Source organism: Peromyscus leucopus, chromosome 2, assembly GCF_004664715.2.
Source record: "Peromyscus leucopus breed LL Stock chromosome 2, UCI_PerLeu_2.1, whole genome shotgun sequence".
NCBI classification, from domain to species: domain Eukaryota; kingdom Metazoa; phylum Chordata; class Mammalia; order Rodentia; family Cricetidae; genus Peromyscus; species Peromyscus leucopus.
This window is the reverse complement of record NC_051064.1, coordinates 54,082,231-54,097,175: the sequence shown is the minus strand read 5'-3', so window position 1 is coordinate 54,097,175 and position 14,945 is coordinate 54,082,231. Positions and strand designations below refer to the sequence as shown.

Genomic DNA, 14,945 nt, shown 5'->3' with positions numbered 1-14,945 from the left:
CCAGAAAAGCCTGCTGCCTAGGGAAGCAAGACTATTGAACAATGACATGCTAAAGGGACTTCCATCTACCAGGAAGAAACTCGTCTGTTCTGTCTACGCCAGGCTCCTGACACAGAGGGTCTCCGTGGAGAGATACCCCTGTAACTCAGGAGAGGCTGAAGCAGTGAGACAGGAGTGCTTACAAAGCCAGAGGGATGGAGGTGGGAGGGAAACAGTCCTAAGTACCGACCTAAATGCCATCAACAGAGACCAGAGGAGAATTGAAAAAGCAAAAGTTACAGTAAAAGACCAGTAAAGCATTTACACTTTTGCTATACTTATTTTTTAATCATTGCCTAATTCTATTAACACACAGTTTTAAAAAGAACAAACAAACAAAAACAGTGCATGCCTCCAAAAGAGTACCAGTCTCCTCTCACTATAACCTGGACTCTGGCTGCAGTTTGGCCAATTCCCTATGTCCTCTGCCAATATTCCTCCTCCTCTTTGAGTCTTAGTGTCACTTCCATAAAATACAGTTTAATTAAAAAGGGGGAAAAAAAAAAAAAAGCTGGGCGGCAGCGGTGGTGCACACCTTTAATCCCAGCACTGAGGAGGCAGAGCCAGGCGGATCTCTGTGAGTTCAAGGCCAGCCTGGTCTACAGAGCGAGATCCAGGACAGGCTCCAAAGCTACACAGAGAAACCCTGTCTCGAAAAACCAAACAAACAGCTCTGGCTCTTTCAATGCTGAAATTATGAACTATAATGAAAACAAACTGTCTCCAAAAACAAACCTTATGTACTTGGCTTTGTTTTGAGACAGAGTCTCACTGCTGTCTTGGCTGGCCTTGCATTCGCTATCGCTAAGGGTGGCCATAAACTCACAGGCCTCCTGCCTCAGCCTTCAGCTTACAGATGCATACAAACATACTCAATTAATTTCGCATTTGCTTCTAGTAACAATGAGCTAGAGACACTGGGTAGCTGGGTTGTACACCATAATTGGTCTAAAGATAGAAGTTCCAGAAAAATAAGTAGATGTGCCCATGATATAGGCAAAGAAGGAAGCCACAAATTGAGTTAAGACCAGGAGTTGGAATAGCCAACTCAACATACAGATGTCTAGTGAACGAGCTCCCTCAGCACAGGTGGTGGACTTTGTTTTAGTGAGATTACCAGGCCTAAGAAGCACAGAAAGAAAGAAAAGAGGAAAGTATTTTGAAAACCCTTGCATTCCATTTTAAAACCAATTTGGATATGCGCTATTGGCATGTATACACTTCATAATTATTAGAAGAAAGAGCCTAAAGTTCACTGAAGAAGCAACCAGTGACAGGAATTCACAGTGAATTCTAGCAACCATAACATGCTTTGGTTAAGTCAAGAGGTTTTTGCAACAAATTAACTTTTTTTCCCCCTTGAACTCACGGAGATCCGCCTGGCTCTGCTTCTCGAGTGCTGGGATTAAAGGCCTGCGCCACCACTGCCCGGCTACAAATTAACTTTTGAAAGAGATGGAAAGGACTGGCTCTTTCAAACAACTTGCCTTGATCAAAGAAGACAAACTGTGTGTGTGTGTGTGTGTGTGTGTGTGTGTGTGTGTGTGTGTGTGTGTGTGTGTGTGTGAGAGAGAGAGAGAGAGAGAGAGAGAGAGAGAGAGAGAGAGAGAGAGAGAGAGAGAGAGAGAGAAAGTGTAGTAGCTAAGGCTGTGATCTAACCTTCTTCCCTGGCTAAGAGTGGGAGGAGGCAGCTGAGAAGTCAGAAGTCTGTGTGGGGCAACAGGAAAGGGAAGGTAGGAGAACTAAATGGGCTGCTGGAGGGAGAGGCCCCGGGAGACACTTGAGTTCCTCTCTTGAGAACAGTCAGCTGGCTCTGGGCAGCAGCTGAGCTTTAAAATGACTCTTGTGCAATCACACGGGTCAGAAATAAAGCACAGACAGAAGACAGAGCTCAGCAGGGGTGCCACTTGTGTCTTGACTGCAGTGGGGTGTAATAAGTGTCTCAAAACAGCTAAAGCAGGACTGAGCCCAGGGAGTAATCCAATCAGCTACACCAATAATGAAATAGCAAAAATTTTCAGATGAATATATTTACTCTAATGCTTTTATTTTTTATATAAAAAGCACATCCACACTATAATACGATAGATAAGTAATTATAGCTTGGCGGTGATGGCGCACGCCTTTAATCCAGCACTTGGGAGGCAGAGGCAGGTGGATCTCTGTGAGTTTGAGGCCAGCTTGGTCTACAGAGTAAGTTCCAGAACAGCCAGGGCTATTTCACAGAGAAACCTGTTTCAAAAAACCAAAAAAAAGAAAAAAAAAAAAAAAAAAACAGAAAGAAATAAATTACACACTGTTACACACTGGCTGCTCTTCCAGAGGACTGGGGTTCAATTCCTAGCACCCACATAGTAGCTCACGTCTGTAAATCCAGTTCTGGGGGACCCTATACCCTCACACATGCAGGCAGAAAATCAATGCACATAATAAATGAATGAATGAATAAGAGAGAGAGAGAGAGAGAGAGAGAGAGAGAGAGAGAGAGAGAGAGAATAAATTAGATAGGCAAGGATGTGAACGCTAAAGTGACCTCTCCTGGCCCAGGGACTGCTACACAAAGCTCCTGCTTCAGCCTTTAAGGAGTCAGCAGCAGCTCTCTCCTCTACCCCAGAGAGCCAGCCAACCCATGGTGAGACCTCTTCCTTTACCACAATCCAGCATATGGAGCTGTCTCACATATCCCCAGAGAAAAGCTAAAAGTAGACAAAGATGGAATCCACAGGAAGCTTGCAGAGAACCACTTACCCTTCTGGGAGCCACTGAGGCAAAGAGGAGTCACCATCATCTGAAATCTTTAAAAAGAGAAAGAAAAAAGTTAGCTCATGGTGGAAAATGAGAGAGTGCCCATAGGTTGGGCAGTGAGCAAAGTAGGTCACACGAACCACTTTGTGACAGAGCCAGTCGGAAGTCTAAGCCAATACCTTATTACCTTGGGCAGCAAATAGACTGCTGTAGTGAGCAGGTACCTGACTTCCTTCTCCACAGTAAACAGGAAAGTCTCCTGGCTAAGATCCACTGGGAACAGCTAGCTGCCGGAACTCTACCTTCTCTATATAAGCGATTGGGATCCCAGACCTTACTGGACAACTTGGTGTAGCTTGGGGTCCTCCAACCTCAAGCTCACTAAGTATGTAAATATAAGAATGAGTCTAGTCCCTGCATTTTACAAACTATCTAATAAGAGGTCAGAGGGCAGAGTAAATACTTGGGTTACGATTCCAGTGAACTTTACAGTAAGTAAAACTTAGGATGAGAAAGTAAAAAACTGAGGCACCAAACAATCAAGGAAAGAACAGTTACAAACAAAATAAAACAAAACTCGCTTTTTAAAGGGTTCTACATAAAACAAGAGCACAAAACCAAACAAACAACAAGGAAGTTTTTTGAGCAGTGCACAGAAGAGAGAGTCCTCAAGTTAACAAGGGTCTCCAGGAAAGCCATCGTGCAGGCTTTTGAGGAACAAGAAATCAGTATCAGCACATCTGGGGCCTCCTGGCTTGCTTTGTTCCTTCCACCCCAACTACCTTGCTCCTTAACTCTCCTGGTACAAATGAGCTCCAGAAGGGGGACAAAAATAAGGTGGTTGGCTCTGGACGGGGTGATGGACAGAAGGAGGCAGACAGAAGAGTATGGGGAGCTAAGACAGGGCTATCAGGTGATGGGAAGAAAGGCAACAGCTCAGGCGCACTTTGGGTTGAAGGTCCTTCGCAGTAAACACCTGTCAGGTTGTCTGAGCTTTAACCCATCTGTCTACTCCTTCCCTGTTCCACCTCATCGGCCTCCTGCCCTAGTCCTGGAGTGGAGGACAGTGGTAAGGGGAGGGCTAGGAATGTGCCAACAGAAGAAACAAGGGAGGGTGAGGACAGTGGGAAACAAGTCTCCCAAGGATGCTGGGGGCAGAGGCAAAGGCTAGGATCTGTGCATTTCTAGACCCTTCCAACCAGGATGTATCTTCCCTCTGGAAGCAGCTACTGTACTGAGTGGATTCTTACCTCTTATTTTAATTCTTGGAATTAACATTTGCCAGAAACTACTTGGCTTCAGAAAACAGATTTTAAAAAAGTCTTTGGGAGCTAGGCCCAGATCATGAACACTTCCTGTGTTCAGAGAGGGCAACAGTTTGCAAAAGCACAGAGCATGCATACACAGCACACTGAAGGAGGGCAGAGCAGGAAGAAGTCTAGCCAAATACTTATAGAAGGTATGCTCATAGACAGAGATGTACCTAAAGAAAAGACAAGGTGAACATGAATCCTGTGCTTATAGGTTCAGAACCTATGTACCAACTCATCTGAACAGGATTCAGTGTTTGCTAGGGCCCAAGTCACAAGCAACATAAATCCTCACTAAATTCAAAAGCCATAACTAACAGGCACAGAGCATTAGTGCTTCACAAGGCTTGAGATGGCCACACAACAGGTGTACAGAGGCTTATGCCCAGAGAGAGGTCAGAGAGCCAGCTCAAAATCATGAATGCACTTTCGTACTTAGGGTCCCAGACCCTAAAATATATCTGGGGTAGCTCCCAATCTCAATTCAAGTATGTGAACATGCTGGGCTCAGCCAGGGGTTGGTTACAACATATGCCAGAGTTGGCAACAACAAGTAGGAAATGGACACACACTGTGCAAACTGGGAGAAGAGGAGGGCAATCCAGTGTGTTGCAGTGTCAGACTGAGTACAAGTGGAAGCACACACATGCTATATTGAATGTGCATCCATGCCGGCACACACACATTCTCTCACTATGTTCCAGGGAAGGTGGCATGAGCACACACAGCATAAGCATGCATACAAACTTCTTTCTGGAAAAACAGACTGTCTAAGGTGAACCATAGCTCAGAGGCACAGATCATGCACACATATACATACACACAGTACTCAGAGAGCAGTAGAAAATAAACAACAAAATAGGCCCAAATGACCAGAGGCACAACCTGAAGAGCTTCTTGCTTTCCTTCTGTAGGAGAGAAAGAGCAGGAAAAAACAAAAAGGGCAGAAAGGTTAGTAGATTCAGTTCTATCGCAGGAACCCAAAAGAATGGCAGCTAATCCTAAGGGACATGGAGGAGAGGGACTGAACACAGGAGGAGACCTAAGTAAGGGACTCCGACAGGTCCCCAGAATCCTTACTTCCTGTGTTGGCTGGTCTGGTGTTTTGTCTGAATATCCAGGGGATATTTAATGCAAAGGACAAGATCTGCCTGGGGATTCCACTTCTCCTTTTCCTCTTTCCAAAGTAGTCTGTGTTCAGAGTCAGGGCTGCCAAGGCCACAGAATCAGACTCCTCCTGCAGGCAGGCAACACAGTACCTTCTTTCTTCAAAAGCCATCGAGCTAAACTCATCTGCATAAAAGTCCTCAAACCCTAAGCTTGATGGCTGAGCCCTTTCCATTTCACAGTGCAGACTTGGCCATGCACTTGCTCAGTAAGTAAGGCCTGTTTCTCCAGACTAAATTAAGCTGGGCTAAAGTAAGACCTAGAGTTACAGCCAGGATCAAGATGTTGAACATGTAAAGACCTTGGAGTGTCAACTGCTATAACAGAAATCACAGTGATCTGGATACTAAAACCATGAATTCAATCTCAGGTTTGATTATTACATATTAATCTCAGAGCAATATTCCAAGGGAAGTGGGCACGTTCAGACTAGTCAAGCAAGCCACAGCAAGAGACAAAGTCTCCTTTTCTATTCACCAGAGACTATACAACTTTACAGGACCACATGTGGCCAGTCAATATAGAGGGGTCCCCAAAACAGCTTGACCATACAGCTGCCCTGACAGGCCTAGAGGCCCAGGCACAGCTTCTGTGGCAGGCTTACTGGCAGGCAACACCCAGATCCAGGAAAAGCCATAAGCTGACACCACCCAGGGATCCACCCAGGTGTGAGGAAGTACCTAACATCCCAAACTTTCCAACCAGATGTCCTGGAATATAGCACACACCTATTTTACAGATACCCCTAGACAATGTCAGCCAAGCAGGGTCCTGAACCCTGGAAATCCCCTCACCCCAACTTCTGTTATGATAAAAACCTTACCCTGCTTCGGCTCAGGGCTCTCTGCTCTCACGCTGTGTCAGACAAACAGAAAGACTAAGCCCGGGAGCTTGAAGGTAATAAAGGCTCTTTGCTCTTACATGTGGGATTCAGTCTCCGTGGTGGTCTTTTGGTGGTCCCTGCAATCTGGGCATAACAGCCAGGCCCACAGACTTCCTATGGAATCATCCAACTAGGTCCTTCCACTTTCTTTTCTCTCCATTTGAAAAGTCCATCACTATCATATTGCAAATATAAGAAACTAATTCGTAAGTTCTCGATTATATTTCTGGTGGCCAAATGGATCACTTGTCCAAACAGAAGAATAAACTCAGTAATAGGAATCCTCCAAAACAGGGTGGCACCAGGAGGGTGAGTGGGGATTGAAAGACAGATACTTCCTAGAGCAGGAACAGAGCTCTTTCATATCCACATCCCACCCTCCTGAGCATACTGTTTCTCTCTGAATAAGAAAATTAGGCAAGAAATACTTTGACCCTAAAGACTCAAATTGGAAATGTTTCTTTCCTTCTCCACTTCTTAAACACAGGCTAGATCTCATATCACATTCTGATTACCCCCTCCCTGCCCGCAATTTCTCCAAAATTTTACTCTCTCTCCTTTTTTTTTTTTTTTTCTGGAGCTGAGGACCAAACCCAGGACCTTGTGTTTGCTCTACCACTGAGCTAAATCCCCAACCCCTCAAAATTTTATTCTCAAGAATAAAATATAGAAATGGCTCAGTAAATAAAATGTTGTTGCACAAGCCTGAGAACTGAAATTCAAATGCCCCAGAACTCAAATCGATGCCCAATGGGCTAGGCAGTCCACCTTTAACTCTAGCTCTTGGTAGGCAGAGATGGGGGATCTTTGGAGCAACCTGGGTTGCTAGACTTGCTGTATTAGCAAGTTCTGGGTCCATTTGAAACCCTGTCTCAACTAACAACATGGAGAGTGAGAGGGCAGGGGAGCCAGATCAGGGCATGACAGGCTCCTAGTAGTCCTGCCAGAGACCAGGCCTTAGTTTCAGTTTACTGGAGTTGGCTGGAGCTGAGCAAGCAGTTCTTGGGAAGACCACAACTCAGGGGCAACCAATCAGCAGGCACCCCACAGCCTTCTGCTAGCTAAAGTTAGCTTTCTCTACCCTGCCTCTGGAAAGTCCCTAACCACTAGAGCCACCTACCCATCCTATAACAACCCATAAAGTTTTTGTTAAACCCACCAATCAACCCCCAGACTAATCTCTCCTCCCTGGAATTCTCCTAACAAAGGAACCTGCGAGCTCCTCTCCAGGTTGCCATTTGCCACTTTGTCAGATGGTTAGACTGCAACATATCGGTAATTTTTAATAAATGCTCTTGCTGATTGCACACGTGATTGGTGGTCTTTTATGGGACCTCTCACAGACCTTAACAGAGTGCAATCAAGACTCCTGACACTAACCTTAGGCCCAAGAATGCACACACATGCAAACACACAAACATACATAAATTTTTAAAATACATAATAAGCTGACAAAGCCATCAAGACTCTTAAAGCTTTGATCTCAAGGCCCGAATTTTACTCTTCCACCAACTTTCTTGGACTTATATATACTTTGTACAATCTCATTTTCTCACAGTCAAAAATCCACATAGTTATTTACTCATTCCGTTCTACCAGCCTGACATAGCTTTTCCTGATACCCACCCAAGTAGGAGTTAATTAATTCCTACTAAGGCATCTAAGGTCTGTTTATCTTTGTCCTCTTTTTAGTACTTACTTACATGCCTTGACAAATTCCACCATCACACACATGAGAATATGACAAATAGATACAGATGCTGAATCTCAACTGGACAGTCTATCATTACACTAGTCTCCTCCCTCCCTGGCTGCTGCCCTGACAGTAGTTATACCATACCTTCAAATCCCTACTTAGCCTAGCACACTATTATCTGACTCCTGCATAGCACCTGCATATCTCATGCTTAGTTTAAATTGAGGATGTTTTAAAACACACACACACTACCACCACCACCACCACCACCACCACCACCACCACCACAACAACAACAACAAAATACCTCCTCTTACTTTCTCATATCCAGGGCCTGAGATAATCCTCCCCAATCCACAGCCAGACAACTAGATTTCTCCTTCTTTTCCCTCAGTAAGCATGTGTGGTGGTTTGAAAGAAAATGGTCCCCAGAGTGGTGCTATTAGGAGGTATGGCTTTGTTGGAGTAGGTATGGCCTTGTAGGAGTAAATGTGTCAGTGTGGGGGTGGGTTTTGAGGACTCATACATGGTCAAGCCATGCCCAGTATCTCAGATGACTTCCTGTTGTCTTCTGATCAAAATGTAGCCAGCACCATGTCTCTTCTGCACCACTATGTCCTGTCATGATGATAATGGACTAAACCTCTGAAAATGTAAGCCACTCCAATTAAATTTTTCTTTATAAAAGTTATCATGGTCATGGTGTCTCTTCACAGCAATAGACAGTATGGGTTGATCATCCAATCCTCTGTAATCTACCTCCTAAATATCTTTAACATCTTTTCCTGATCTGAATTCTAGATTGCCATTGGCCTAATCCATACCCTCATTGCCTCTCATCTGGACTACAACAAGAAATTCTATGATCACCTCCCTTGGCACTGGACATGGTCCTCTTTATGGTCCAATTTATACTTCATAGTCTTATTTCAAAATGTTCATCACAGTTTTCCTTTGCTTGGCTGCACCAATGGCTCACCAGGCCTGATTACAACATATAAAGTACTTCAACATTTTAAATTTCAATACCATTATAACTCACCCTTCTGCCTCTCCTCTGTATCTGTCCCATATGCAAAAGTCTTACTGAGTGTTACCCACTGAATGCCTGCACATCTCCCTCTCACGCTCATGGAACAGATCAGGGCTTATTCTTTATGACTGAGCTCAAATATTTAAACTTCTGTGAAATTTCCTTACTTGACTTCCAAGGGCAGAACAAGTCATCTCTGCATCATGTGTCAATAGTACCCGCTCTTCTGTGTGGACTCTTCTATGGCAGTATATTATCAATAGTATGTTTCATTGCAGTTGTCTGTATAAACATCTCCCTTTACACTTCGTAAGAACTGTGAACCTGTGTGCATGTGTCTATAATTGTGCACACGTGTATGTAGATGCCAAAGGTCAAGGTTAGTGTTTTCCTTAGTCACTCTACACCTTACTTTTAAAAAACATTTATTTGTGTGTGTATTTGTGTGTGTGTGTGTGTGTGTGTGTGTGTGTGTGTGTGTAAAATCACATGTACCATGGCGTATATGTGGAAGTCAGAAAAAAAATTGTAAAAGTCGTTCTTTCTTTCCATCATGTGGGATCCAGAGACAAATTCAGATTGTTAAATTGGTGGGACGTGCCTTTACCCACTGAGCCATCTTGCTGGCCTTTTACCTTACTTTTAGAGATAGGGCCTTTTGCTGAAATCAGATATCAAAATTTGGCTAGACTGACTGGCCAGCAAGCCCTAAAGAGCCTCCTCTCTCTGCTTCCACAGTGCTGGGATTATAGGGGTACATGCCTCAATGCCTGGAGTTTTATGTGAGTACTGAGGATCAAACTCAGATCCTAAAGTTTGAGAACAAGCATTTTACCAAGTGAGCTATCCTCCAGCCTAAGAATTGTGAATTTCTTAAGAACATCTTGTGATCAAGGAATCTATGACCTTCTTGAGAATAGGCACTATATATTTAATCTTACCTTTTTAGCCAGAAGGCTCAGCAAATCTAGAACTTGTATTTAGGAAAAAGAATCTATAAATTTCAGGACTTAGAAAACAAAAGGCTTTTCTAAGAAAACCTCTCTTGTCCAGGACCAAAGAAAATATGTCAGAAGTCTGTACTATTTCCAGAGGGAGAAGCAGAAGAATCTGAAGTTCAAGGTTATCCTTATCTACACAGTGAACTGAATGCCAATGTAGTATATATGATGTAAGGATTACGTCCTTAATTACATCACCAGCCTGTGACCACATTCCAGCCTAAAAAGCGGGCGTGCCCTCTTTTTCAACACTCTCTCCTTCCATATTCTCACCCCTCCGTACGGTCTGTCTCTGTCTCTGTCTCTGTCTCTGTCTCTGTCTCCCTCCCTCCCTCCCTCCCTCCCTCCCTCCCTCCCTCCCTCTCTCCCTCCCAATAAAGCTCTAGAAAGGTAACCATAGCTCGTGATTCTTCCACCACCGCAACATCCAGTGCTCTCTTCCGTCGGCATGGCCACTACAGGTGGCGGCCAACCACGCATGCCACCACTTAACCAACATATGAGGTTCTGTCTCAAAAAAAAAAAAAAAAACAAAAAAAACAAAAAAAACCCCTATTTTTTAAATTAAAAGTTGGCAGGGAGGTCTCATCAATAATATGTTTAAGCAGAGATGTGGAGGAAAAGAATAAAAAGAACATTCAGAGTCCTTGAAGAAAAGTGGTTTAGGTCTAATGCACGCAAGTGTGAAGCCTAAGGTGAGAACATAATTAGTGTGGAAGAACAGCAAGTTTTCAATGAAGAGCCAGTTCGAGCCCCTTAAAGAACTCTGACTTTCATTTGAATAAGAAGTGATGTGATCTTTTATAACAATTACTCTGATTGCTGTGAAAGAACAGACTACAGAGGGACAGGAATTTAAACAAGAACAGTTAGATTACTGAAATAATCTAGATGAAAGAAAATGGTGGCTTAAACAGAAATAAATGTGATGGTGGTAGAGGTTATTGCTTAAAATGTAGAGGATGTGTTAGCAAGATGGCTCAGCAGTTAAAGGCACAGAGTTCAACCCCTGGAACCCACATGCCACATGCTAAAAACAAAGAACTGACTCCTGTAAGTTGTCCTCTGACGTGTATATATGTACACACACACACATACAGAGAGAGAGAGAAGAGAGAGAGAGAGAGAGAGAGAGAAGAGAGAGAATAAATGAATGAATGAAGTTGAAGGTAGAGAAAGCATAATTTACTAATGGATTGAAGTCAGTCATGACCACAATTTACTGGTAAGGAAAACTAGATAAAAAACAGAGTTGTTGAAGAATTGAGGAGAAAGATCTAGTGTTTGGTTTGGGATGTGCTCTGTCTGAGACACCTGCTTACTTCCTAATAATGATACTGAGTAGATATGGAGTGGTATTTGTGGAAGATGTCTGGACTTGAGCTGTAAGTCCCAGAATGATTATAAAATCCATGTGGATATGAACAGAGAGAAAGTGGCAAGGTTGAGCCTTAGGGTGTTACAAAGTTGTAGAGATAAAGAAAGATAAGCAAGCATAACTTGAAATCAATGACAAAAGGAAATTATAATGAGAAAGAGCCCAGAGAGTTTTTATGGAAGCCAAGTGGAGAATGTCTCAAAAAGAATAGAGGCATAAAGGCATCCAATCAAAGAGAAGTCATGAGAGTCCAGGAACAACCCCTACTCTCATGCCCAGTTCATGTCTGATAAATGTGCTAAGGCTGTTTTAGAGGAAACAAATAGTTTAATACATTATGCTGGACAAAAAGATATATAAATGCCTAAGAGTGAGGTTGAACTATTCCCTGCACCATGCACATACAACTATAAATGGATCACAGATCTAAATATACCAGGTATAAAGCTATAAAACTCTCAAAAAAAAAAAAAAAACAAAAACAAAGGACTGGGCACTGAGGAAATGGCTCAGTCAAGTGTCTGCTGTGCATGCATGATGACCTGAGTTCAGTTCCCCAGCATCTATGAAAAAGCAGGGTATGCTGGGGATCAGATTTCACGCATTTAATCCCAGTACTTGGAAGGCAGAGACAGGCAGATCTCTATGAATTAGAGGCCAGCCTGATCTACAGAAGAGCTAGTTCCAGGACAGCCAAGGCTACACACAAAGAAACCCTATCTCAAAAAATAACAAACAACAAACAAACAAAGCAGGGCATGGTAGCACATGTCTGTAACCTTAGTGTCAGTGGGCTGGGGTGGAGACAGGCTGATCCTTAGAGTTCACTGGCCAGACAATTCAGCTAATCAATGAGCTCCATGCTCAGAGAGACCCTGCCTCAAAACATAAGGTCGAAAGCAACAGAGCAGTATTCCTTAACCTTCCTAATGCTGTGACCCTTTAACACAGTTCCTCATGTTGTGCTGACCCCCAACCATAAAATTATTTTCTTGCTACTTCATTAAGTATAATTTTGCTACTGTTGTGAATAGTAATGTAAATATCTGATATGCAGGATATCTGACATGCATCCTTCACAGGTTGAGAATCGCTGCAATAGAGGAAGATACCCGATCAACCTGTGGCCTCCTGTAAGCTCTATAGCATGCACACAGAAGCACACAGTCATATATAACACACACACACACACACACACACTTAAATCTTTGTAATTTTGTATTAAACCATGGTTTCTTAGTTATAATAAAAAATCACGATCAAAACAAAAAATGTTGATAAGCTGAATTTTGTCAAAATTCAAGACCTTTGTGTGCTACTTCACATCAATTATGATGGCTCTTATTAAATAAGAAAACAAGTACTAGAGATCCGATAGAGAAACTAGAATGCCTATGCACTGTTGGTGGGGATACAAAATTGTGCACTTTACCAACCACACCATCTTTCCAACCCCTCATCCTTTGGGGTATTTTTCTGAAACTTTTATAGGTTTAGGCTCATATAGTTAGGTCAGTGGTGTATTTGGAGTTGTTTTTGCTTGTGTGTGTGTGTGTGTGTGTGTGTGTGTGTGTGTGTGTGTGTATGCATGTGGGCTTAGTTAGTTAAAAATAACCATTAAGAGTTGTTTTGTGCTAGTTAGGGTTCAATTTCACTCTTGTGCATTATGCATGTCAAGTTGTCCATCATAATTTATATTATTCTTCTGTCCTTAAAAAAACAGCCTTAGGGGACTGGATAGATGGTTCAATGGTTAAGAGCACTGAGTGCTCTTCCAGCTGATCCAGGTTCAATTTCCAGAACACATGTCAGGCAGCTCACAACCTCCTGTAGGTTCAGCTCCCAGGAATCTGGCCTTCTGGCCTACACCAGCACCAACATGTGGCATACACTCACACATATACACGATTTAAAAAGCAAAACAAAATAAACAACAACAACAACAAAAAAAAAACAGCCTTAGAACTTTTGTCAAAGCTGTGTTGGACATCTCATCTTCCATTATGTATCTCTACTTTATATTTTAGTTCTGGGCTTGAGGAGAGACCCTATTGCTGTGGATATCACTCTATATAAATAAAACACTGATGGCCAGTGACCAGGCAGGAAGTATAGGTGGGACAAAGAGAGAAAAGAATTGGAGAAACAGGAAGAAGGAGGGGGAGACACTGCAGCCACCTCAAGGAGAAGCAACATGTAAAGACGCCGGTAAGCTACCAGTCATGTGGCTAGGTATAGATTTATAAAAATGGGTTAATTTAAGATATAAGAACAAAGTTCACGCAATAAGAAAGCACCTGATCGAGCACTGGCTACAAGTGATAAAAGCAAACAAAAAAAAAAAAAAAAAAAAAAAAAAAAGATAGAACAGTTAGCAAGAAGCCTGCCATGGCCATACAGTTTATAAGTAATATAAGTGTCTGAGTGATTATTTTATAAGTGGATTGTAGGACTGCGGGGCTTGGGGAACCTAAAGAGAAGTTCTCCAACAACACTCTATCTCAAAAAATAAGGTAAAGCCAGGCAGTGGTAGAGCAGGTCTTTAATCCTAGCACTTGTGAGACAGAGGCAGGCAGATCTTAGTTTGAGGACAGCCTAGTCTACATAGTGAGTTCCAGGACTACAAAGAGAAACCCTGTCTTGAAAAACTAAATAAAATATAATAATAATAATAATAATAATAATAATAATAATAATAATGTAGAGAAAGTCGTAGTGGAAGATGTCTGACACAGTAATCCCACCTCAAAACATACACCCAAAAGAAATGAAGGCAGAAACTCAACACACACCTTTATAACTATACTCAGAGCAGCACTGTTCACAACAGCCAACAGGAAGATGCTACCCAACTGTTCACCACAGGCAAATGGATGGGTAAAAAGATAACATATACATACAATAGCATACTGCTTGGGAGAAAATGTTGACACATGGATGAACCTAGAGGACATGAGGCCAAACAAAATAAGCCAGCCACAAAGGACAAACATAATTTGATTCTACTTATAAGAATTCACTAATTCATTAACTAAAGCCTAAAGTCTAGAAAGTTTCTAGACTATAGAAAGGGAGAATGAGCAGTTAGTATCTGAAGGCTTCAGAGCTGGAAAAAGTACATAGATGGTACAATGTGAATACAGAATTTACAATTCAAAATGCTTAACATTTTTGTTACATGTATTTTACCATAGTAAAACTTTTAAAAGTAGTTAGTAATGAATGCACTTATATCCAGAACATTCAAATAGCCTGTGTCCAACTTAACAACAAACAAGCAAACCATTTTTTAAATGTACCAAAAATTTCAATGGACATTACTCTAGCCACATAAAGGACCAATCAACACATGCAAAGATGTTTAATAAAATTAGACACTATGGAAATGCAAATCAAAACTTCATTGAGAAACCACTTCACAACCACAAGAGTGGTCAAAAGGACAAATGATTTTGCCAACACTAGTCTGAAATGAAAACCCTATGTTGCTGTTAGAGATATATAATAATGTAACCACACTAGAAAACAGTTTTATAAATCTCTAACTTGTCAAACACAGAATTACCACAGGAAACAGCAATTCTACTTCTTAGTAAATATCTAAGAGAATAGAAAACATGTCCACCTATAATCCTAGCAGCCTGGGTACTGACTCAGAAAGAAAAGCAAAAACAACAAACATATTCACACAAA

The 14,945-nt window shown here is 42.2% G+C and overlaps 1 protein-coding gene across 1 annotated transcript in view; it reads right to left on the bottom strand.

Annotated features, from left to right (window-relative positions):
• Positions 1 to 14,945, bottom strand: part of Unc13b (unc-13 homolog B) — a 209,200-nt gene that overhangs the window by 31,806 nt on the left and 162,449 nt on the right. Inside the window, 1 exon segment of the mRNA XM_037202547.1 lies at positions 2,788 to 2,834. Within this exon segment, the coding sequence (XP_037058442.1) occupies positions 2,788 to 2,834 (47 nt within the window).